The sequence below is a fragment of the Ranitomeya variabilis genome, chromosome 3 (genome assembly GCF_051348905.1).
Source record: "Ranitomeya variabilis isolate aRanVar5 chromosome 3, aRanVar5.hap1, whole genome shotgun sequence".
NCBI classification, from domain to species: Eukaryota; Metazoa; Chordata; class Amphibia; order Anura; family Dendrobatidae; genus Ranitomeya; species Ranitomeya variabilis.
Window position 1 is genome coordinate 127,014,091 of NC_135234.1, and position 27,014 is coordinate 127,041,104.

The following is a 27,014-nucleotide window of genomic DNA, read 5'->3' on the forward strand; positions in this document are numbered from 1 at the left end:
ATAGCACAGCCCATGTAGTATATTGCGCAGCCCACGTTGTATATTGCGCAGCCCATGTTGTATATTGCGCAGCCCACGTTGTATATTGCGCAGCCCACGTTCTAGTCACGTAGTATATTGCGCAGCCACATAGTATATAGCACAGCCCATGTAGTATATTGCCCAGCCCATGTAGTATATTGCCCAGCCACGTAGTATATAGCACAGCCCATGTAGTATATTGCCCAGCCACGTAGTATACTGCCCAGGCCATGTAGTATATTGCACAGCCCACGTAGTATATAGCAATGTGGGCATCATATCCCTGTTAAAAAAAGAAATAAAATTAAAAATAGTTATATACTCACCTTCCGGAGCCCCCGGATTCAAGCGAAGCGGTTACCGACACTGCTCGTGCGCTCCGGTCTCAAGAGTGCATTGTGGTCTTGCGAGATGATGACGTAGCGGTTTTGCGAGACCGCTACGTCATCATCTCGCGAGATCGCAGCATGGACCGGTTACCGGAGCGTCGCGAGCGGGAAAGGCCTGTTGTCGATCCGGGGGCCGACGGACGGTGAGTATATAACGATTTTTTATTTTTTTTATTATTTTTAAACATTAGATCGTTTTACTATTCATGCTGCATCTTCTTATGATGACGTCCTCTTCTTGTCTTCATGCTGCGGCTCCGGCGCAGGCATACTTTGTCTGCCCTGTTGAGGGCAGAGCAAAGTACTGCAGTGCGCAGGCACCGGGCCTCTCTGACCTTTCCCGGCGCCTGCGCACTGCAGTACTTTGCTCTGCCCTCAACAGGGCAGACAAAGTATGCTTGCACCCAGGGGCGGACACAGACTGCTTGGGGCCCCTGTGCAGGAAATGTGCCTGGGCCCCCCTCCTTTTAAGGCGAGAAAGCTAAGGGACTGTGCTATACATAAGTGAGTACACTTTATACTAAGGGACTGTTAGACATAATAATCGATAACAATGTCTTCCTCCATCTCCCCCAGTTCTTAAACCCATTATAAATCCCCCGCATCCCATTATTGCCCTCTCCCCCACCCCCCATGATTGACCTCTTCACCACCTCCATTATTGCTTTCTCCCCCACCACCCCATATCATTGCCCATTCCACCACCTCCATCATTGCCTCCTCCCCACCACCCCCATCATTGTCCTTTCCACTGCCACCATCATTTCCTCCTGCCCCACCATCCCTATCATTGCCCTCTCCATCAACCCAATCATTGCCTTCGGCCCCGTCACCCCCATCATTGCCCTCTCCTCCACCTACACATACACACAGCACCATTCACCTCTCTGCACACACACACCTCACCTCTGCTCACACAGTATCCTGAAGCCGCACCATCGCTGGCCGCTTCCTGTCTCACACAGCCGTGGCGCTAAATGATGATGTCATTCAGCCGCTGCTGTGTGGCAGGAAGCAGGATGGATCCATTCCCTGCAGCTCCGCTGCCTTTTTCTCTTGCAGGCAGCGGAGCTGCAATCCCATCATGGCAATCTGGCCAGGGGCCCCCCGGAGACGGATAAACTGGCCAGATTGCCCTCATTATTAGCCACCCTGCAGGCAGGGATGGTTTTAGGCAAAGTGGGGCCCTAGGCAAAGTTTAAAATGGGGCCTCAAATCCTAACATATTGCACATCACACAGAAGCATTTCTGTTGTATTTACAAGCGCTGAGTTCAGGCCACTAAAGGAATGGGATCGACAATACTGAAGTTGTTCAACGCTTGTTTCCCGGCCTCTTTACACCATCTGAGAAAGAATGATGGGAACAGAACAATCACTAATAGATCACTAACAGATCACCATACAGTATCATGTTACCAGCAGCACACCTACAGTTTACAACGGCGATGTGCTGCTGAGAACAATGATTTCTGTTCCAGCATAACCAATCCAATCAATGGATGAATAGGCAGCATTTTACTTGTTTAGTATGGCAGCATTTTAGTTGTTTAGTATAATACACCTCATAGTCCTCAATATATTATAATGTGCACCACAGTCCTCCATATTGTAAAATACACACCACATAATCCTCCATATAGTATAATACACTCCTCAGTCCTATAATTCACTTCCCACAGTATAATGCACCCCATAGTTCTTCATACAGTATAATGTATTCCCCATAGTCCTTGATACAGTATAATGCAGCCCACATATAGTATAATGCAGCCACCCCACAGAGTATGATGCAACCCCCATGGAATATAATGCAGCCACCCTCATATAGTATAATGTAGCCCCCCCATAAAGTATGATGCAATCACCCCTCATAGAATATAAATATAATACAGCCCCCCATAGAATATAATACAGCCCACCTCCGCATAGAATATAATGTAGCCCCATCAAAGAGTATGATGAAATCCTCCCTCATAAAATCTAATACAGCCCCCATAGAATATAATACAGCCCACCTCCCAATAGAATATAATGTAGCCCCCATAGAATATAATGCAGCCCCCCATAGTATATAACACAGCCTTCCCCATAGAATATAATGCACCCCCCATAGTATAACACAGCCTCCCCCATAGAAGATAACGTATAATGTACCCACCTTAGTATACAACACAGCCCGCATAGTATACAGCACTGCCCGCATAGTATACAGCAGTGCCCGCATAGTATACAGCACAGCCTCATAGTATACAGCACACAGTCTCATAGTATACAGTGCAGCCTCATAGTATACAGAACTGCCCGCATAGTATACAGCGCAGCCTCATAGTATACAGCGCAGCTTCATAGTATACAGCGCAGCCTCATAGTATACAGCGCAGCCTCATGGTATACAGCACACAGCCTCATGGTATACAGCACTGCCTCATAGTATACAGTGCAGCCTCATGGTATACAGCACACAGCCTCATGGTATACAGCACACAGCCTCATGGTATACAGCACACAGCCTCATAGTATACAGCCCAGCTCTCCCCCCCAGAATGGCCCCACAGTCCAGTACTCACTGTTATAGAGTAAAAAAAAACAACAAACAACACAGCACACTCCTCACCTCTCCTCGTGCCCGCGCTTCCAGTTCCTGCTCCTGCCGGCACACAGTGAGTGCACGGCAGTGTCTGTCAGAGGCAGAGTGGGGAATGATGAGAGAGGGAGCATCAGCTGACGCTCTCTCCTCCATCATTGCTTTGAACTGTATCGGCAGACGCCGGTATAGTTAAATGCGGCGGGGGAGTCGGCGCTGGCGGCAGGCGGGCCCCCTGCCTCACAGGGGCCCCATAGCAACTGCGTGATGTGCCGCTAGCTGGGGGCCCCTGGGGGAGCGAGGACCTAGGCAGCTGCCTGCCCCTAACGCCGGCCCTGCCTGCAGGGGCCCCCTGGAGCCTCCGGGCCCCTGTGCAGCTGCACAGGTTAAACAGGCGGTATGTCCACCCATGCCTTTGTCTCTCTGTCACCAATCTACAAAAATATGGGAAAAAAATCCCCAAAAATGCTTTTCTATGTAAAAATCTAAAAAAATTAAATATTATACACAGAACAAGTTACACATATTTAAAGACATGCACCCGTAAAGGGAATTTCTCAGTAGTTTTTTTGTAATTTGAGAGCAGCATAATAAAGAGCTAGAAACCCTGATTCCAGGGATGTGCAACATCAAAAAGTTAATTTATTTCAGTTCCTTCAATACAAAAAGTTAAACTCATATATTATGTAGAGTCATTACAAACAGAGTGATGTATTTCATGTGTTTATTTCTGTTAATGTTGATGATTATGGCTTACAGCCAATGAAAACCCAAAAGTCATTATCTCAGTAAATTAGAATAATTAACAAAAAAAACACCTGCAAAGGCGTTTAAAAAGGTCCCTTAGTCTGTTTCAGTAGCTCCACAATCATGGGGAAGACTGCTGACTTGAAAGATGTCCAGAAGGCAGTCATTGACACTCCACAAGGAGGGTAAGCCAATAAAGGTCGTTGCCATAGAAGCTAATGTTCACAGAGTGCTGTATCCAAGCATAATAATGGAAAGTTGAGTGGAAGGAAAAAGTGTGGTAGAAAAAGGTGCACAGCCTTGAAAGGATTGTTCAGAAAAGGCCATTTAAAAACTTTTGGGAGATTCACAAGGAGTGGACTGCTGCTGGAGTCATTGCTTCAAGAGCCGCCACACACAGACGTATCCAGGACATGGGCTACAAGTGTCGCATTTCTTGTGTCAAGCCACTCATGACCAATAGACAATGCCAGAAGCTTCTTACCTGGGCCAAGGAGAAGAAGAAATGGACTGTTGTCAGTGGTCCAAGGTGTTGTTTTCAGATGAAAGGAAATGTTGCATTTCATTTGGAAATCAAGGTCCCAGAGTCTGAAGGAAGAATGTAGAGGCCACAATCCAAGCTGCTGGAGGTTTAGTGTGAAGTTTCCACAATCAGTGATGGTTTGGGGAGCCATGTCATCTGCTGGTGTAGGTCCACTGTGTTTTATCAAGACCAAAGTCAGCGCATCCATCTACGAGGACATTTTAGAGCACTTTGGAGATGGAAATGTCATTCTCCAGCAGGACTTGTCACCTGTCCACACTGCCAAAAGTACCAATATACCTGGTTTATAAACAACAGTATCACTGTGCTTGATTGGTCAGCAAACTCACCTGACCTTAACCCCATAGAGAATCTATGGAGTATTATAAAGAGGAAGATGAGACACCAGACCCAACAATGCAGATGAGCTGAAGGCTGCTATCACAGCAACCTGGGCTTCCATAACACCTCAGCAGTGCCACAGGCTGATCGCCTCCATGCCACGACGCATTGATGCAGTAATTGATGCAAAAGGAGCCCCGACAAAGTATTGAGTGCATTTACTGATGACATATTTCAGTATTTAAACAAGAAGTTTCCCAAGATAAATATCAAAAATAACAGGTCCAAATTCAAAAAGCATTATGAACACAAAAAACCCCAATAGGTGTAATTAAAGTAACAGGGGAATCAAAGTATATGTTCAACCATAAAATCAATTTTATTAATAGAAATTAACACTTAAAAATCTGAGCATATTATCACTACCAAAGCAGGAAAGTTAGGGGATCATAAGAGAAAGTATAAAAAGGGGTAAAAATATATAATATAAATAAGTGTATGCAAAGCATAAGGCTCTGCCAAAATTGCACAAGTGAAATTGATGTAAACAGAGGTAAGTTACAAAGGGTTAAAAGATGTGAAAAAGGCAGAGCAACAATAGGGAAAAGTATAAAGTGAAAAGTATGGTCCCCAATAACACAGATAAAAATAGGTCTAAATGTGTCAACATACCATATGGCCATATATTTGAGAAAATAATTTTGTAGAAAGCTAATAATATCAATTATCAATTCATTAAATCAAATGATAAAATCCGTAACCTGATTGTCCACAAGCATCTATCATAATTAAATCAAGTTCATAAAGAGGTTCACAATCCCGGCTGTTCAACAGTCTATCAAGGCTCCATAATGTCTCATAGAAAAAAATAATAAAGAATTCACAGTCTAGCCAGAGACCATTTCTAGAGTTCATATATTCTGCAACAGATCCATGGAGTACAATAGCAGAGAAAAACAAGCTTGTTTGTAGGAAGACTTTCCTCCCCCAATTCTCCATCTCTTTATAGGATGAAAAATGTTCACAAAGTAGAAATCATCACATACATGGATATAGATAGGTGGATTAAAATCCGGCCTTCATGGCTGTATACTGCAGAGCAAACAAATATGAGTTAAAATCAATAAAAAACACAAACCCACCTCCCAAAAGATGCCTCCATATTTCTAAAAATGAACCAAACCCCAGATTTTCATTAAGCCTGGTCGGTACCCAATCTAAAAGTCCACTTGCTCTCAACGTAAGGAAGAGTTTTCTTGAGATCACCACTTCTTGGTCCCAAAAGAACTCTGAGAAGACTTGAATCCCTATGATGGAATTGTTGAAAATATCTTAGTAGGGTTTTAAATTGTTCAAGATCATCCTCTGTCCTAGATTTGTCCATGTCTCTTACATGTTCCTTGATACATACGTGAAGTTCTCTAGCAAGGAGACCAATGTAGATTTTCCCACCTGGACATCGGGCATGATAGATCACCCATTAAATGGTGTCTGATGTCATATGTCTAATGTAATGACATTCCCCTGAAGGTAGCCCTCTCAGGTGTGTTCATAGTTGTCAATAATTGTGTCCTGTCCTGTTTATGAGACTAGGACACCTGCTGATTGTGCTATGTCTTCACATGTCTGTGTGGATGTGACGTCATAAGTCGTCTGCACCACAAATAATATGGGAGTGAGCGGTGACATCTTACTCCTTTAATCCCCATTCTCCTGATGATGCCTGAGAGCGGGCGAAACATGTTGGGGGATTAATGTTTATAGATTTAGGGCATTACAATAACGGTGACAATCCGCCAGTATATAACTAATCGCTGACTGCAGCAGTAAATGGTACGGTGTATTCACTGCCTGTGACTGTGACACAATAGCACAAAGAAGCCGTAATAACAGGGTCATTTTCATTTACGGGGGTTTTAATTGTTTTCTTTGTGTTACATGTAAATAAAGCGATATTATAAAGAGGAAGAAGATTTCGGTGACCCCAGAGATGAGCAGCAGTGACCCGTCCTTCCCATGGGTTGTGGTGGGATTACTGTAAATCACATGTGATGGGTTATTGGGAACGGTACAACCTGTATTATATATAGCACTGACGGCTTTATTATATACTGCCCCAATATCACCATATTCCTGGTAAGAGGTAATAATTGGTAGAAAGTGTTGGTTATACAGAGAATATAAAAGCTCAGGAAGAGTTTACAGCTCCGTGTATTCTGTCCATGGGGTGCAGTAGAGCCGGCTGGGTGGCACTGGGGGTAATAGGTGCGCACCACTTTGGTGGAATAGACTCTTGGGAGAAATGATAAAGGGAAATGGGACATCGAGGAAATATGTGATAAGAAACATAGAAAAACTAGTAAAAATATTAACTTTACAATACAAAAATAATGTAAGTTATAAAATGGAACGATGATGAAACACATAGAGGGATTAATAATCTAATAAATAAACCACTGGAAGTCGCCATGAAGTTCTCTGCCGTTCCTCTGGACTCTAAACTGTCACCCATGATGCCCACATCACAGTGTATAGGGCAGAGCAGGGCCAGGAGCTGCTGCTTGGCAGGAGCCACCTGAGGGTTCCATCACCTCTGACCTCTGGTCACCTGCACACGACCAACTGCCGTTTACTTTCAACTGTCGGCTGAAGTGATTGGACCAAGGTCTACAGGCGGGAAGAGATTACAGAGAATGGCGACTACTGGACGAGGAGAAGAGAGCGAGAAGAGGAGCAAGGAGAAGAGGTGCGAGGAGAAGAGGAAGAGGGAAGAGGACAGCGTGACCGGATTAAAGAAGAAAAGGAGACGAGACAACAGTGAATTGGAGGAGCCAACACCTGGATGCAGCGGAGACCCTGGATCATCCGGCCCCTATGCCAGGCTTAACATCAGCCGCTTCAACATCCACCAGGTCCTAGGTAGAGGCGCCTTTGGCAAAGTAAGGCCTACATATTTGTTATTTATTTGAAATCTGAGATTTTTCATATATCCCCATGTATTGTTCTCTGTTATCAGCCATGTCTTGCTTTGTTATTGTTCATTGTAGTGTCCTTCTGTGAGATGAGGTATAAGACATCACCATAGTTAGGGCTAGTGCTGCTATAACCTGGTATTCTTCTATACTGGAGGGTTCATCTCAGGGGTCACAGCTGTAGAGGGCAGGGGACATTATTTTTTTCTCCTATCAGGCTGCCAGATTGTACATACATTTGTCTCTGTGTTTTTATTAAATCTAGATAATCAATGATATTTGGACCATACTAATGCCAACTCAATGCCTCTACTAATGCTTACTCTGTTTATTTCCATATGCTAACAGAGGAAAACCCTTTAAAAAGTCATCGTCATTTTAATTTTTATTTCATAAATCAATAGCAAACATGAAAATAAGCAGCTTTGTAATAATTCTAATCAGATAAATCTTCTTTCTCCACCAAGACTGATTTTTCATCTTCTATATTCTCAATTTCTGGGTAAACTCTGTATTTAGTGAAGACAGATTGTTACATTACTGAGAGGAGATGACAGTTGGTGCTGATAATATTCTATGTAGTGGAGAGGAGGGGCTAAATGCAAAACTCCTCCCTCCTCCTCCCCCCTCCCTTCTGCATAGAATATTATCAGAACCAACTGTCATCTCCCCTCAGTAATGTAACAATCTGTCTTCACTAAATACAGAGTTTACCCAGGTACATAGAATTTTGAAAATAACAAATCAGTCCTGGCGGAGAAAGAAGCCGATTTGGCTGATAAAATGTATTACAAAGTTAAATATTTTCATGTGTATTATTGTTTTATGAACTAAATATTAAAATGACGAATATTTATTAAGACCTCTCCATAGCCCATCCATGGAGCAGGCAGTGCATTGTTCTGATAGATAGATCTGCTCCTCTATATGGTCCTGGTCACTAGCAGACTGAGCGATCACTCAGTTTTCTCATGCGCCTTGTGGACTATAAAATCCAGATCCTTCCACCCCTGCAGACACCTTCTAAGTATTCTCCATTTGTGTTTTTCAGGTGGTCCTGGCATCTGTCCCCGGCAGTAACATCAACGTGGCCGTCAAAATGATCACCAAAAGGGACAACGAGGACACCATCTTGAGAGAGCGGCGGATACTCTTGGCGGCCAGACACTGCCCATTCCTGTGCCACCTCTATGCCGCACACCAGTCTCAGCACAGGGCATATTTCATCATGGAGTACCTGTCCGGTGGCAGCGTGGAGGATTTGATCAGGATGTGCGGCTGCCTGAACATCGGCAATGTGAGGTGAGAAAGCAGAGAATGTACCTAAAAGAGAACTAAGAGAAAGGGAAAAAACGTGAGGTCGGGGTGCAGCTAGGGGAGCACTGGCAGGGCATATATTTAGGGTGCTGGAAGCAGGAGGTGGGGTGCCATGGTATTTGGGGATTGCCAGAGAAGGATTTCATGACATTGATTCTGCACTCTGTTCTCTCCATCAGATTCTACACAGCAGAGATGGTAAGTGGCCTCCAGTTCCTCCACGGACACAACATCGTCCACCGGTAAGCAGAACTTTCCTCCTTCTCTCTGTCCCCTTTACAAGCTGTAGATATGGCCCCCGGCTTCCCTGGTGTCCTGCCGCCTATTCTGCCGTATTTTGTAGTGACCCATTTTGCATCTCTTGTATCACTGGACAGATTTCTTATTTTGTTTTCTTCTTTCATTGCAGTGACATAAAGCCGGATAACATCATGTTGGATGCAGATGGTCACATCCGTATCATCGACCTTGGGCTTGCCCAAGATGGCGTCTCCTCCTCCAAAAACATCTCTGGAGTGACGGGCACTTTCCATTACATGGCCCCTGAGGTGCATCGTAGAAAATGGTATGGCGCAGCAGTGGACTGGTGGAGCCTGGGGATTGTGGTGTCCAGGATAGCAGCAGGGCGATATCCATTTTACAACAGCCCCGTCAAGCAAATGGCTTTCAAGTCCATCATCAACGAGAAGCCAAAATTTCCAACTTGGCTTGATGCTGACATGAAACATCTCATCAAGAAGCTGCTGCGCAAAGACCCTCAGACACGCCTGGGTGTGAGCGGGAACATCAGAGAGCATCCATTCTTTACCACCATCGGCTGGGATGATCTGGAGGAAAGGAGAGTAGAGCCACCATTTACACCATTCAGGCCAGTTCTGGAGAACCACCATCTGCAGTGGCCGGAGCACACAGTCCTTCACCCCGTGGCCGGATTTACGTACGTGTCATCAAGCTGGACCCGGTAAGTATCTCCTCCTCTGGGGATAACACTCATCAGGTGCTGTTCTCTCATTGTGGTAATCATCACCATCGATCTTTCCTTGTTTCACTTTTTCTGACAGTAACTTTATGTTTCTATTTTTCTTAGGTGGATGAAAAGATCTGGACTGTGAAAGAATTCACGACCATCTAGTGAGTGACCGATGTACACACAGGACACCTATTATGTCAGTACGTTGTATCTGATGTTATATAGCAGAATGGTTCATTATAAAGACCATTACCCTAATATAACATAAGATCCGGTAGATAGATTTCCTGTCTTCCTCATGTCTTGCAGGATGAGCCCGTGCCAACTGCCCAGAACTTCATGCCTCCTGACCCGTGCCTCACGTCTCTGCTGCTGTACGTCACCTCAGCTGCCCTTCAACATCATCTCTCTCTATACCATCTTCATGCCGGACCACTGCCATTGCTGCCCCAGACCCTTGACCTCCTGGGCTGGCATCTAACATCCCTCCAGCCCGAAGATCATCTACCCCAGGAACGGCCTGTGCTAAGTTTCCATCTGGTGAGTTCAGGAACAATAGTCGCACCTTTCAGTCCTGGGGCCGCTGAGCAGCAGCATGTAAGGAGCGGCCATTATCCCTGAACTCACCTTAGCACAGGCCTGGTAAGTATCGCACCCATCACACATCACCCACACTACATGGTCAGTGCAGGTCCCCACACTACATCATCAGTACAGGTACACACATAGCACACAGTACATATCAGCACATAGATGTAGGACATAGATCGGCTTCTGATCCTGAGATTTAATCTGATCACCATATTTGGGGTCAGGAAGGAATTTTTCCCCCTAATATGAGGACAATTGGCCCATTCCTTATAGGGGGTTTTTGCCTTCCTCTGGATCTACACGGCCTTAAATAGGTTTAGTATAATAGATTAATAAGTAGAATCACACACTAGTAGCACAAAAAAAGTTATAATAAAATAAAATGTTCTTACTTTAAAAGAAAAAATAATTCCTATAAATAATAATTAGTCCAAGTAAAGAAACATATATATTATTTTACATGACAGGTATATTACACAGGTTAGGTACATTACACAGGTTAGGTATCAGCCTTTGATCTTGGGATTCATTCTGATCGCCATATTTGGGGTCAGGAAGGAATTTTTCCCCCTGATATGAGGATAATTGGCCGATTCCTCACAGGGGGTTTTCGCCTTCCTCTGGATCAACACGGCCGATACATATATTTAGTGTCATAGGTTAATAAGTAAGTGCACACTTTTAGAGCATAAAAAAGATACAAAATAAAATATTATTAGTTGAAAAAATATTTCCTAACCAAATATAGACATAAATTAGTCCAAACATGCTACCAGATTAGTAGGAAAAAAATAATACAACACATTTTTTTACTTTAATCTCATCGGTTCATTATCAGCCCTTGATCCTGGGATTTATTCTGACCGCCATACTTTATTTGGGGTCAGGAAGGAATTTTCCCCCCTGATATGAGGATAATTGGCCGATTCCTCACAGGGGGTTTTGGCCTTCCTCTGGACCAACACGGCCCATAGATAGGTTTAGTAAAATAGAATAAATAAGTAGCTTCTTATGTTTATTATAAAAAATATATAATTTATGTAAAATAATAATATAATATTTTGGATTTACAATAATATAGTCGACACAAATATAAACGTAAATTAGCCGAAAAATAGAAATTACTTTTATATTTTTATATAATAAACATTTATATAATAATAATATAATTTTAAATAATATATATTTTTTACATTAAACTTACGTATACACATTAGCTATGAGCCCTTGATCCTGGGATTCATTCTGATCACCATATTTGGGGTCAGGAAGGAATTTTCCCCCCTAATATGAGGATAATTGGCCGATTCCTCACAGGGGGTTTTCGCCTTCCTCTGGACCAACACGGCCCATAGATAGATTTAGTCTGATAGATGAATAATTTACACATATACATGATATATAATATATAATAACCTCATCTATAAATAAAATCTTCTTTTTACCCCTATATCTTTGTGTTGTCTTTACTGCATTGCTCGGCCATGTAGTCATTATTATACTGCCCCCTATGTCTGGTGGGTGCATACAGCAGTGTCCCCCACACTCCAGGCCTCACGGCCCCAACACATCATGGTGTCAGGATTTCCTTCGTATTTCTCGGGGGGGAGAGAACCTGCGGCAGTTTCTGAGGCCTCGATAATAATTCCATCCTCAGTGCAAAATGAAGGAAATCCTGACACCATGATGTGTTGGGGCCGTGAGGACTGGAGTTTGGGGATCAATGTCACACATGACATAAAGCTGGATAAGCCCCGATATCGTTATATCCAATGGGGATAAATCAGGTAATTGCTCTGATTCCTGGGAGTGTCAGGTCCAGAGCAGGTGACTCTGGGGCCTTTCTCAATTTCCGCTAATAAATGAGAATACTGAGCCGCTCCATCCTCTATTACCTCAGAACTTCCTAACAGGACAGAAAAGAATGGGTTTCCTATACCAGACCCCCATATCATAGACAGCTAGTCTGATTAGATCCTCCAGAAAAGATTAATGAAGAAGGAGAATCCCCTGCAGAGAGGCGTCCACAGCAAGAGATGTGATAGTAACAGCTTTTGTGTCATTTCCTAGTGATCTGTATCTGGAAATAAAGGATGACAATCAAAATGGCCCCCATTATCGCTCCTACAGGGGACATCACTAAGCTTTCATACACCCTGAACAGTACATGGTGTAATGACACATCCCCTCACATTACCACTGTTACAGAGGTGCCATAAAGCTCTCATAGATCCATGGTCAGCATTAGGGGTAGGCAGACTTGGCATCTGCCTAGTACCCTCACTCCTCCAGGGGCCCCCAGCCAGTGGTATACCGTTAATAGCGGCATACCACGCAGCCGCTAATACCAGCACACCATGAGGCCACTATGGGATCCGTGGGTCAGGGGATGCCGATACAGTTGAAAGCAATGATAGAGGAGAGAGCGTCATCTGAAGCTCCCTCTCCCATCATTCCCCTCTATTTCTAACGCAGTGGGTACGCGATGACGTCAATTAATCGTGCACCATGCTATGCCGGGCAGTGGAGCTGCTGAGATGCTCTGCAGCAGCGGGGGAACTAGGAGGAGAGGTGAGTATTGTATTTTTTTTCATATATTAGTGAGTACGTGCAGCCATAATACTGCAGGACAGTTGGGCTACATGATACTCTATGGGGTGGCTGCATTATACACTATGGCAGGGTTCCCCAACTCCGGTCCTCAAGAGCCACCAACAGGTCATGTTTTCAGGTTTTCCTTAGTATTGCACAAGTGATGGAATTATTGCCTGTGCAGGTGATGCAATTGTTACCTCTTCAATATTAAGGAAATCCTGAAAACATGACCTGTTGGTGGCTCTTGAGGACCAGAGTTGGGGAACACTGCTCTATGGGGTGCCTACATTATACTCTATGTAGTGGCTGCATTATACTCTGAGGGGGGGATGCATTATACTCTGAGGGGGCTCCATCATACTCTATGAATGACTATGACTATGGAGTGCATTATCCTTTATGGGGCTGCACTCTATCGTACTATGGGGAGTGCATTATACTATATGCACTTTATGGAACCTGCATTATACTGTATGGAAGGCTATGGGGAATGCATTATACTATATGAAGAACTATGGGGGGGATTGCACTACATGAAGGACTATGGGGGGTGCATTATACAATATTGAGGACTAAAATTAGTGTACTATACTATTTGGAGGACTGAGGAGTGTATTTGTCACAACTCTGTTGTCGGGTGTCCTGGGCTCATTCCCTGTCCCTAACACTAGGGGCCCCTAGCTTGCCCTGTTCCCCAGGTTACTTCTGATGATGAAGATGCTGTGGCCACATACCTTGCCTTAGCTCCACCCTCAGTCTGCACCCTTACCGCAGGAAGGAGGTGATTAATAGTGTACCGTAATACACCAAACAGACTAACAAGATAATATGAACAGGGGTAACAAAAAATACCAAACATACAACCCCCCCATAGAATATAATACAGCCCACCTCCCAATAGAATATAATGTAGCCCCATCAAAGAGTATGATGCAATCCTCCCTCATAAAATCTAATACAGCCCCCCATAGAATATAATGTAGCCCCCCATGGAATATAATACAGTCCACCTCCCCATAGAATATAATGTAGCCCCCATAGAATATAATGCAGCCCCCCATAGTATGTAACACAGCCTTCCCCATAGAATATAATGCACCCCCCATAGTATATAACACAGCCTCCCCCATAGAAGATAACGTATAATGTACCCACCTTAGTATACAACACAGCCCACATAGTATACAGCACAGCCCGCATAGTATACATCACTGCCCGCATAGTATACAGCGCAGCCTCATAGTATACAGAACAGCCTCATAGTATACAGCGCAGCCTCATAGTATACAGAACAGCCTCATAATATACAGCGCAGCCTCATAGTATACAGCGCAGCCTCGTAGTATACAGCGCAGCCTCATAGTATACAGCGCAGCCTCATAGTATACAGCGCAGCCTCATAGTATACAGCACACAGCCTCATGGTATACAGCACTGCCTCATAGTATACAGCACACAGACTCATGGTATACAGCACACAGCCTCATGGTATACAGTGCAGCCTCATAATATACAGCGCTGCCTCATAGTATACAGCGCAGCCTCATAGTATACAGCGCAGCCTCATGGCATACAGCACACAGCCTCATGGTATACAGCACTGCCTCATAGTATACAGCACACAGCCTCATGGTATACAGCACACAGCCTCATGGTATACAGTGCAGCCTCATAGTATACAGCGCAGCTCTCCCCCCCAGAATGGCCCCACAGTCCAGTACTCACTGTTATAGAGTAAAAAAAAACAACAAACAACACAGCACACTCCTCACCTCTCCTCGTGCTCGCGCTGCTTCCAGTTCCTGCTCCTGCCGACACACAGTGAGTGCGCGGCAGTGTCTGTCAGAGGCAGAGGGGAGGATTATGGGAGAGGGAGTGTCAGCTGACGCTCTCTCCTCCATCATTGCTTTGAACTGTACCGGCAGACGCCGGTATAGTTAAATGCGGCGGGGGAGTCGGCACTGGCGGCAGGCGGGCCCCCTGCCTCACAGGGGCCCCATAGCAGCTGCGTGATGTGCCGCTAGCTGGGGGCCCCTGGGCGAGCGAGGACCTAGGCAGCTGCCTGCCCCTAACGCTGGCCCTGCCTGCAGGGGCCCCCTGGAGCTTCCGGGCCCCTGTGCAGCTGCACAGGTTGAACAGGCGGTATGTCCGCCCATGCTAGCACCGAAGCTGCAGCGTGAAGACCAGAAGAGGACGTCATCCTATGAAGATGGGAGGCCCCGGACCGGACTGCGACGCCCATCGTACTGGGACCACCCCTGGGTGAGTATAATCTAACATCTTTTTCTCATCTTTCAGGATACATCGGGGGCTTATCTACAGCATTACAGAATGCTGTAGATAAGCCCCTGATGCTGGTGGACTTAGCTCACCTTCGATTTTGGTGGTGACAGGTTCCTTTTAATCAGTACAGGAGCACACAAGGTAGGTGTTAAAGAGCGCAAATGCACTACTAATTATTCCAAAGGAGGCAATATCAGTATAGACACGAAAGCTCCCAACCGTCCCTGATTCAGCGCGACTGTCCCGATTTGAAAGCTTCTAAATACTCCCCTCAGATGTCTTCACCTCTCTGTAACTCCTCCTCAGGAGCGGGGCTACATCTCTCTGCTCAGTGCATAAATTAATTTAACTACTCCCTTCTTGTGGTCTGTTCTCCCTGAGACTCAAACTGACGCGCTACAGATCAGCCACAGCCTACAATGATGTAGATAGGAGAATTTGGTAACCTTGGGTGGTACTGCAGTCAGTGAGCCCAGAAGCAGATTACACATGTGCATATGTACTGTATTTGTATTCTACAGGTGAAAAAAAGTTAGATTTTTTTTTTGTTTCTTTAATACTACTAAAAAAAATGAAAATCAATTACAAAAAAAGTCATTTTCTCTTTTTTTGTGAGTCTCCCCCAGACTCAAACCAACAACCTCTATAATTGCAGGCAGGAGCTGAAGGTACTCAGCCACAGGCTCTGGTGATGGCTTGAGAGAATTGATATACTTGATCTGTATTGCAGACACTGACCCCACGGACAGACAGCTTATACTGTATATATCAGTGTATTTTTATTTCTCGGTATTCTAGAGGGAGAATAAAAGAACGATTGTTTTCTTCCTATAAAATTAGTTAAAAAAAATAATGAAAAACAATTAAAATAAATTTATTTTTTACTGTGCTTTTTGAAAAATAATAAACATCACAAATCAGCAAATAACATGAACATATTTGGTGTTCCTGTAATTGTAACGACTCACTCAACACAGCGATCAGATTATTTACTGGGATTGAGCCCACCTCAAAGCCGCGACATGTCAGCAGTTTTGTACAGCTGACATGTGCACGCAATGAGCGCGAGCGGAATCGCGATCCGCTCGCGCCCATTAACTAGTTAAATGCCGCCGTCAAACACTGACAGCGGCATTTAACTAGCGCTCCCGGCCGCGTGGCCGGAAGCGCTCGCGCCGCTGACCCCTGTCACATGATCGGGGGTCAGCGGTGCATTGCCATAACAACCAGAGGTCTCCTTGAGACCTCTATGGTTGTTGATGGCCGATTGCTTTGAGCGCCACCCTGTGGTCGTCTTTCAAAGTACACCTGCCTTTCTGCTGCATAGAGGTGATCTGTACTTCACCTCTATGTAGCAGAGCCGATCGTGTAGTGCATGCTTCTAGCCTCCTATGGAGGCTATTGAAGCATGCCAAAATAAAAAAAAGTGTTTAAAAAAAAAAAAATATATATATATATATATATAAAAGTTCAAATCACCCCCCTTTCGCCCCAATCAAAATAAAATTTTAAAAAAATCAAACATACACATATTTGGTATCGCCGCGTTCAGAATCGCCTGATCTATCAATAAAAACAAAGGATTAACCTGATCGCTAAATGGCGTAGCAAAAAAAAAATCAAAACGCCAAAATTACGTTTTTTTGGTCGCCGCAACATTGCATTAAAATGCAATAACGGGCGATCAAAAGAACGTATCTGCACCAAAATGGTATAATTAAAAACGTCAGCTCAGTACGCAAAAAATAAGCCCTCACCTGACCCCAGATCACGAAAATTGGAGACGCTACGGGTATCGGAAAATCGCGCAATTTTTTTTTTTTTTTTTTTTAGCAAAGTTTGGAATTTTTTTCACCACTTAGATAAAAAATAACCTAGACATGTTAGGTGTCTATGAACTTGTAATGACCTGGAGAATCATAATGGCAGGTCAGTTTTAGCATTTGGTGAACCTAGCAAAAAAGCCAAACAAAAAACCAGTGTGATATTGCACTTTTTTTGCAATTTCATCACACTTGGAATTTTTTTCCCATTTTCTGTTACACGGCATGGTAAAACCAATGATGTCGTTCAAAAGTACATCTCGTCCCGCAAAAAATAAGCCCTCACATGGCCATATTGACGGAAAAATAAAAAAGTTATGGCTCTGGGAAGGAGGGGAGCGAAAAACGAAAACAAAAAAAGCTCCGGGGGTGAGGGGGTTAATGCTCTTTTAATTACAGAAAGGCTTTGATGCTGCATTTAAAAATGCAACGGCGTTTGTTTTACAGCTCAACACAGAAGCCTATAGAGGAGAAAAGGACCAAAATTGCAGTTCAGCAACATCTGATTTCATTAACCCCTTAACGACCGCCGATACGCCTTTTAACGGCGGCCGCTAAGGGTACTTAATCCACAGCACCGTTAATTAACGGCGCTGTGGAAAAAGTGAATAGCGCCCCCCAGAGTCGGATTTTCTCTGGGGTCTCGGTTGCCGAGGGTAGCCGAGACCCCAGAGAACATGATTCGGGGGGTTTTTACCGACCCCCGAGTTGCGATCGCCGGTAATTAACCGTTTACCGGCGGTCGCAACAAAAAAAAAAAAAAAAAACGCGATTTGCCGTTTAATTTCTCTGTCCTCCGATGTGATCGGAGGACAGAGAAATGTGGTCCCCGATGGCCCCCAATAGCCCCCCAATACTTACCTACCTCCCCCGGTGCTCCTCGTGTCTCCCCATGGGCGCCGCCATCTTTTTTCCGGGAAAAAATGGCGGGCGCACGCGCAGTGTGCCCGCCGCCCGGCACCCGGATGTTCTTTGGGGTCTCGGCTGCCGGGGGTAGCCGAGACCCCAAAGAACATGATCGGGGTCGGTTTGCACCGACCCCTGCTTTGCGATCGCCGGTAATTAACAGTTTACCGGCGACCGCAAAAAAAACAAACAAAAAAAAAACGATCAGTTATTTCTCTGTCCTCTGATGTGATCGCACATCAGAGGACAGAGAAATAGGGGGATTCGGGGACCCTATCATACTCACCCGGGGTCCCTGGGTCCTCTTCTGTCTTCTCCTGCCAGCCGGCTTTTTCATCATGGCGGGCGCATGCGCAGTGCGCCCGCCATCTGCTGCCATCTGCCGGCCGGCAGGAGAAGACAAGTTGGGGCTAAAATTAGGGTTAGGGTTAGAGTTAGGGTTAGAGTTAGGGTTAGGGTTAGAGTTAGGGTTAGGGTTAGAGTTAGGGTTAGAGTTAGGGTTAGAGTTAGGGTTAGGGTTGGGGCTAAATTTAGGGTTAGGGCTAGGGTTAGGGTTAGGCTACTTTCACACTAGCGTTTTTTGGCTTCCGTCGCAATGCGTCGTTGGAGAAAAAACGCATCCTGCAAAAGTGCTTGCAGGTTGCGTTTTTTCTCCATTGGCTTGCATTAGCGACGCATTGCGACGGATTGCCACATGTCGCATCCATCGTGCGACGGATGCGTCGTGCTTCGGCGGACCGTCGACACAAAAAAAACTACATGTAACTTTTTTGTGCGACGTGTCCGCCATTTCCGACCGCGCATGCGTGGCCGGAACTCCGCCCCCGCCTCCCCGCACCTCACAATGGGGCAGCGGATGCGTTGAAAAAACAGCATCCGCTGCACCTGTTGTGCGGCGCTTACAACGCTAGCCTCGGTACGTCGGCCCGACACACTGCGATGGGCCGAGTACGACGCTAGTGTGAAAGTAGCCTTAGGCTTCTTTCACACTTGCGTCGGTACGGGGCGGTCGCAATGCGTCGGCCCGATGTACCGACGCACGTTGTGAAAATTGTGCACAACGTGGGCAGCGGATGCAGTTTTTCAACGCATCCGCTGCCCAGTCTATGTCCTGGGGAGGAGGGGGCAGAGTTACGGCCACGCATCCGCGGAAATGGCGGACGCGACGTACAAAAAAAAGGTTACATTGAACTTTTTTTGTGACGACGGGGGCTAAAGTTATGGTTAGGGTTGGGGCTAAAGTTAGGGTTGGGGCTAAAGTTAGGGTTAGAGTTGGGATTAGGGTTAGGGTTTGGATTAGGGTTGGGATTAGTGTTACGTTTGGGATTAGGGTTGGGATTAGGGTTAGGGTTGGGATTAGGGTTAGGGGTGTGTTGGATTTAGGGTTTTGATTAGGGTTATGGTTAGGGTTGAGATTAGGGCTGTTTTGGGGTTAGGGTTGTGATTATCGTTAGGGTTGTGATTAGGATTATGGATCGGGTTGAGATTAGGGTTAGGTCTGTGTTGGGGTTAGGGTTGGAGTTAGAATTGGGGGGTTTCCACTGTTTAGGTACATCAGGGGGTCTCCAAACACGACAGCCAATTTTGCGCTAAAAAAGTCAAATGGTACTCCCTCCCTTCTGAGCTCTGCCGTGCGCCCAAACAGTGGTTTACCCCCACATATGGGGCATCAGCGTACTCGGGATAAATTGCACAACAACTTTTGGGGTCCAATTTCTCCTGTTACCCTTGTGAAAATAAAAACTTGGGGGCTAAAAATCTTTTTTGTTGGAAAAAAATATATTTTTTTATTTTCACTACTCTGCATTATAAATTTCTGTGAAGCACTTGAGCTTTCAAAGTTCTCACCACATATCTAGATAAGTTCCTTAGGGGGTCTAGTTTCCAAAATTTGGTCACTTGTGGGGGTTTCTACTGTTTAGGTACATTAGGGGTCTGCAAACGCAACATAACGCCCGCAGACAATTCTATCAAAGTCTGCATTCCAAAATGGCGCTCCTTCCCTTCCGAGCTCTGCCGTGCGCCCAAACAGTGGTTTACCCCCACATATGGGGTACCAGCATACTCAGGACAAATTGGACAACAACTTTTGGGGTCCAATTTCTCTTGTTACCCTTGTGAAAATAAAAATTTGGGGGCTAAAAAAATCTTTTTTGTGGGAAAAAAAATATTTTTTATTTTCACTACTCTGCATTATAAACTTCTGTGAAGCACTTGGGCATTCAAAGTTCTCACCACATATCTAGATAAGTTCCTTGGGGGGTCTATTTTCCAAAATGGGGTCACTTGTTGGGGGTTTCTACTGTTTAGGTACATTAGTGGTCTGCAAACGCAACATAACGCCCGCAGACAATTCTATCAAAGTCTGCATTCCAAAATGGCGCTCCTTCCCTTCCGAGCTCTGCCGTGCGCCCAAACAGTGGTTTACCCCCACATATGGGGTACCAGCATACTCAGGACAAATTGGACAACAACTTTTGGGGTCCAATTTCTCTTGTTACCCTTGTGAAAATAAAAATTTGGGGGCTAAAAAAATCTTTTTTGTGGGAAAAAAAATATTTTTTATTTTCACTACTCTGCATTATAAACTTCTGTGAAGCACTTGGGCATTCAAAGTTCTCACCACATATCTAGATAAGTTCCTTGGGGGGTCTATTTTCCAAAATGGGGTCACTTGTTGGGGGTTTCTACTGTTTAGGTACATTAGGGGTCTGCAAAGGCAACATAACGCCCGCAGACAATTCTATCAAAGTCTGCATTCCAAAATGGCACTCCTTCCCTTCCGAGCTCTGCCGTGCGCCCAAACAGTGGTTTACCCCCACATATGGGGTACCAGCATACTCAGGACAAATTGGACAACAACTTTTGGGGTCCAATTTCTCTTGTTACCCTTGTGAAAATAAAAACTTGGGGGCTAAAATATCTTTATTGTTAAAAAATATATATTTTTTATTTTCACGACTCTGCATTATAAACTTCTGTGATGCACTTGGGCATTCAAAGTTCTCACTACACATCTAGATAAGTTCCATGGGGGGTCTAGTTTCCAAAATGGGGTCACTTTTGGGGGGTTTCTGCTGTTTAGGCACATCAGGGGCTCTCCAAACGCGACATGGCGTCCGATCTCAATTCCAGTCAATTTTGCATTGAAAAGTCAAATGGCGCTCCTTTGCTTCCGAGCTCAGCCATGCGCCCAAACAGTGGTTTACCCCCACATATGGGGTGTCGGCGTACTCAAGACAAATTGTACAACAGCTTCTGGGGTCCATTTTCTCCTGTTACCCTTGGTAAAATAAAAATTTGGAGGCAAAAAGATCATTTTTGTAGAAAAAATGCGATTTTTTTATTTTCACGGCTCTACGTTATAAACTTCTGTGAAGCACCTGGGGGTTTAAAGTGCTCACCACACATCTAGATAAGTTCCTTAAGGGGTCTAGTTTCCAAAATGGTGTCATATGTGGGGGGTCTCTACTGTTTAGGCACATCAGCGGCTCTCCAAACGTGACATGGCGTCCGATCTCAATTCCAGCCAATTCTACATTGAAAAAGTAAAACGACACTCCTTCTCTTCCAAGCTCTGCGGTGCGCCCAAACAGTGATTAACCCCCATATATGGGGTATCGACGTACTCAGGAGAAATTGTACAACAACTTTTGTGGTCTAATTTCTCCTGTTACCCTTGTGAAAATAAAAATTTGGGGGCAAAAAGATCATTTTTGTAGAAAAAATGAGATTTTTTATTTTCACGGCTCTACGTTATAAACTTCTGTGAAGCACTTGGGGGTTCAAAGTGCTCACCACACATCTAGATAAGTTCCTTAAGGGGTCTAGTTTCCAAAATGGTATCACTTGTGGGGGGTTTCCACTGTTTAGGCACATCAGGGACTCTCCAAACGCGACATGGCATCCGATCTCAATTCCAGCCAATTCTGCATTGAAAAAGTCAAACGGTGCTCCTTCACTTCCAAGCTCTGCGGTGCGCCCAAACAGTGGTTTACCTCCACATATGGGGTATCGGCGTACTCAGGAAAAATTTCACAACAAAATTTGTGGTTAAATTTCTGTTTTTACACTTGTGAAAATTAAAAAAAATGGTTCTGAAGTAAAATGTTTGCAAAAAAAAGTAAAATGTTCATTTTTTTCTTCCACATTGTTTTAGTTCCTGTGAAGTACGTAAATGGTTAATAAACTTCTTGAATGTGGTTTTGAGCAGGTTGAGGGGTGCAGTTTTTAGAATGGTGTCACACTTGGTTATTTTCTATCATATAGACCCCTCAAAATCACTTCAAAGGTGATGTGGTCCCTAAAAAAAACATGGTGTTGTAAAAATGAGAAATTGCTGGTCAACTTTTAACCCTTATAACTCCCTAACAAAAAAAAAAATTGTTTCCAAAATTGTGCTGATGTAAAGTAGACATGTGAGAAATGTTATTTATTAACTATTTTTTGTGACATATCTCTCTGATTTAAGGGCATAAAAATACAAAGTTTGAAAATTGCAAAATTTTTAAAATTTTTGCCATATTTCCATTTTTTTCATAAATAATCGCAGGTAATATCGAAGAAATGTTACCACTAACTTGAAGTACAACATGTCACGAAAAAACAATCTCAGAATCAGCGGGATCCGATAAAGCGTTCCAGAGTTATAACCTCATAAAGTGACACTGGTCAGAATTGTAAAAATTGGCTCGGTCATTAAGTACCAAATTGGCTCTGTCACTAAGGGGTTAAATCTGTCCTTCTTTCTATTCTTAAAAAGTTGGGAGGCATGTAGACACTTTATAATAAGACTTGACCTTCCTTCCAATGCCCAAGTCTTCTTCATTTGTCACTAGTGTTGAGCATTCCGATACCGCAAGTATCGGGTATCGGCCGATATTTGCTGTATCGGAATTCCGATACCGAGATCCGATATTTTTGTGGTATCGGGTATCGGTATCGAAACAACATTAATGTGTAAAATAAAGAATTAAAATAAAAAATATTGCTATACTCACCTCTCCGACGCAGCCTGGACCTCACCGAGGGAACCGGCAGCGTTGTTTGCTTAAAATTCGCGCTTTATCTTCCTGACGTGAAGTCCCGGCTTGTGATTGGTCGCGCGCCGCCCATGTGGCCGCGACGCGACCAATCACAGCAAGCTGTGACGTAATTTCAGGTCCTTCAGGATTTTAAAATTACGTTCCGGCTTTGTGATTGGTCGCGTCGCGGTCACATGGGCGACGCGACCAATCACAAGCCGTGACGTCACGGGAGGCTGGACACGCGCGCATTTTAAAATGCGCGCTTGTCCTGCCTCCCGTGACGTCCCGGCTTGTGATTGGTCGCGTCGCCCATGTGGCCGCGACGCGACCAATCACAGCAAGCCGTGACGTAATTTTAGGTCCTTCAGGATTTTAAAATTACGTTCTGGCTTGTGATTGGTCGCGTCGCGGTCACATGGGCGACGCGACCAATCACAAGCCGTGACGTCACGGGAGGCAGGACAAGCGCGCATTTTAAAATGCGCGCGTGTCCAGCCTCCCGTGACGTCACGGCTTGTGATTGGTCGCGTCGCCCATGTGACCGCGACGCGACCAATCACAAAGCCGGAACGTAATTTTAAAATCCTGAAGGACCTGAATTACGTCACGGCTTGCTGTGATTGGTCGCGTCGCGGCCACATGGGCGGCGCGCGACCAATCACAAGCCGGGACTTCACGTAAGGAAGTTAAAGCGCGAATTTTAAGCAAACAACGCTGCCGGTTCCCTCGCTGAGGTCCAGGCTGCATCGGAGAGGTGAGTATAGCAATATTTTTTATTTTAATTCTTTATTTTACACATTAATATGGTTCCCAGGGCCTGAAGGAGAGTTTCCTCTCCTTCAGACCCTGGGAACCATCAGGGATACCGTCCAATACTTGAGTCCCATTGACTTGTATTGGTATCGGGTATCGGTATCGGATTAGATCCGATACTTTGCCGGTATCGGCCGATACTTTCCGATACCGATACTTTCAAGTATCGGACGGTATCGCTCAACACTATTTGTCACACATTCACCTTTCACATATTTATCGCTGCTTGTGCTGATCGCACAGTCACTTTACACTCATAGTAAGTGCTGACATTCACTGATAACTGAACTACTACAAATAAATAATAATAATAATAATTTTATTTATATAGCGCCAACATATTCCGCAGCGCTTTACAACTTATAGAGGGGACTTGTACAGACAATAGACATTACAGCATAACAGAAATCACAGTTCAAAACAGATACCAGATACAAATACCTTCACCACACATTAAAAGTGACTTGCTTCTTCAAAGTGCTGTCATCCTCTTGCTGAGAAAACTTTTATCTTACATAGTCTACTATACAGCTTGTTTGCAAGGAGCAAGACCACCAAAGCATGGCCTGGCCTATATGTTATTTAAAGGTCCTTTAATGTGAGACGACACTTACTCTACTTTTCAAGGGTGGTAGGCAGGCTCGGACTGGACCATAGGGCAACAGGGGAATCCTTGGGTGGGCCCCAGTGCAGATCTGGGCCCCCAACCTCCCTGTATGGGCAGTACTTGGGATTATTCACTTGATTCACTCTGTACAGAAAAAAGCAGCATCTCATCATTGATTAACCAAACTACCCAGTGTATTATTATATAGAGATATAGGTGAACGAGGGTAGTGTAATATTTGTATGCAGGTGAAAATTGGGCCCCCCTAAGTCAATGTTACTGGTGGGCCCTTAGTAACCCAGTCCGACACTCGTGGTAGGTACCCTATGCTGTGTTTGATGGGATTACAAGAGAATCTTTCAGTCTGTTGCTCATATTATGTAGCCATTTGTTCTAGGCATCAGGTTTATCCTTTTAAATATATATTTTGAACATGTCTGTTTTATATAGTATCTGGATTTTTGTTGTTTTATAAGTATCTAATAAATTATATATGTTTTTAAATGAGATTCCCACTATATGTGCGTCCTATTCATTAGTCTAATATAATGTTCACACTGCAGTCACAAAGGACCATTTTTTAAAGCAGAGAACGCTTCAAAAACCACTTCTTTTCATTGTTTAGGACCTTTTGGTTGTTTTTTGAGTGCTTTTTAACCACTGTTTAGTGTGTTTAGTGTGTTTGGGGTGTGTTTTTAAGCTTATTTTCCAGACATTATCTTTGCATTCATTTAAACAATGAAGTAGGTGCTAACTAGAGATGAGCGAACTTGTTCAGAAAATGATCGCCAATCTCAAATTCGGCATGAACGTAGCACATACAGATTCGTATTTGGTTTACCAAGCATTTTTCCAAAATTCGGTCAAAGAGCGGTAAATGATTGTGTTTACACTAATGCTTTGGTTTTGACTTTGTCTAGGATAGTGGTTAGGTATAATGAGCAGGGGGACGTGTTTTATGAGAGGAAAATGTCTAAGTCAGATGAGTGGTGGAGTGTAATTTTTTGTTTTTCTTTAAAGGGAACCTGTCACCCCCAAAATGGACGGTGAGTTAAGCCCACCAGCATCAAGGGCTTATCTACAGCATTCTGTAATGCTGTAGATAAGCCCCAGATGTATCCTAAAAGATGAGAAAAACAGGTTAGATTATACTCAAAGGGGCAGTCCCAGTCCGATGGGTGTCGCGGTCCGGCGCCTCCTATCTTCATCAGATGACGTCCTCTTCTTGTCTTCACACTGCAGCTCCGGCGCAGGCCTACTTTGTCTGCCCTGTTGAGGGCAGAGCAAAGTACTGCAGTGTGCAGGAGCCGGGCCTCTCTGACCTTTCCCGATGCCTGCGGACTGTACTTTCCTGCTAGGGCAGGAAGAAGAGGAGGATGACTCAAGGCAACTGGTGGGAGAACAGAGAGGATGACAATCATGTTGTAGATCCCACTTGGTGTGAACCCAGAGGCACGCAGCTAAGTAGTGCAGCAGAGGAGGTGGAGAAAGATAAGGAAAGATGAGGAGGTCATGTTGCGGCTTTCTGCACAGACACAAAGTGATGCAATCACGATAAGTACTGCATCATCAGCCACAACTGTGGCTGTAGCCAGCATCTATCATGAGTCTGCAGTTTGCAGGGGCGGCAAGGGTTGCCTAGCCTGGGCCTTTTTTGAGACCACAAAGGATGACCCAACTCACGTTATCTGTCAACTCTGCAAAAAAACATCTCAGTATAGGCAAAAATTGAAAAAATAACATGCATGAACAGGCACATGTGTGATCAACATGCCTTAGTCTGGGAATCACATTGCGCTAAAATGCTGACCTAGCAAACCACCAGCCATCCCATCAACCACATCTCCTGCTTATTTCTTCTCCATCACCATGCCAAGTGCTCTCACACAGGTCTCCGTCTGCAGAACCTCCACTTGTTTACCCCCTAAAGTTCCAGTGAGTGAGAGCCCATCAGTTGCTACGGAAGTTGATATGCCTGCTGTTTTTGCTTCACCGAGCACAACACATCTTTCTCAATCCATCATATCTCCGCCTGCACTTCAGGACAAACTGCTGGAATGTGAGTGTTCACCCTACTCCATCATCTCTCAGCACAGCAACCAGCCCTCAAACCAGCAGTTGTGGTCACATAAAGAATGTTTCCTCCTACACAAGCCAAAGCCAAGAGCTTAAAGCATCCAGCATCTCCAATACGTCGGCCACGGAAATGCTACCTTTCCACCTCGTGGATACAGACGGTTTCCAAAAGCTGATGGCTGTCGCAGTCCCCCAGTACCAGTTGCTCAGATGCCATTACTTCTCTAAGAAAGCTGTGCCTGCACTACACCAGCATGTCGCAGACAATATCACCCATTCTTTGAAAACATCTACTGTATGTCGGCCAGGGTGCATATCACCACTGACACCTGGCCCAGCAAACATGGGCAGGGGGATTACATCTCACTGACTGGGCACTGGTTGACTCTGGTGACTGTGGGGTCAGGCAGTCAATGGGCTGCCCAC

General features: G+C 44.7%; 1 protein-coding gene across 1 annotated transcript; it reads left to right on the plus strand.

Moving 5' to 3' along the window:
- Positions 1 to 7,445: 7,445 nt before the first annotated feature.
- Positions 7,446 to 26,684, plus strand: LOC143817631 (protein kinase C-like 1). The gene is made up of 5 exons (XM_077299123.1): positions 7,446 to 7,547; positions 8,632 to 8,882; positions 9,077 to 9,139; positions 9,307 to 9,385; positions 26,556 to 26,684. Exons 2-5 carry the CDS (start codon positions 8,680 to 8,682, stop codon positions 26,682 to 26,684), a joined length of 474 nt encoding a protein of 157 aa, XP_077155238.1. The 5' UTR covers positions 7,446 to 7,547; positions 8,632 to 8,679.
- Positions 26,685 to 27,014: the final 330 nt, after the last annotated feature.

Bases quoted from the DNA above. Each gene is read 5' to 3' on its own strand.
- LOC143817631 (XM_077299123.1), top strand. From the start codon at position 8,680: ATGATCACCAAAAGGGACAACGAGGACACCATCTTGAGAGAGCGGCGG. The intron at 8,883-9,076 runs GTGAGAAAGCAG...TCTCTCCATCAG, and splicing joins CTGAACATCGGCAATGTGAG to ATTCTACACAGCAGAGATGG. The intron at 9,140-9,306 runs GTAAGCAGAACT...CTTTCATTGCAG, and splicing joins GGACACAACATCGTCCACCG to TGACATAAAGCCGGATAACA.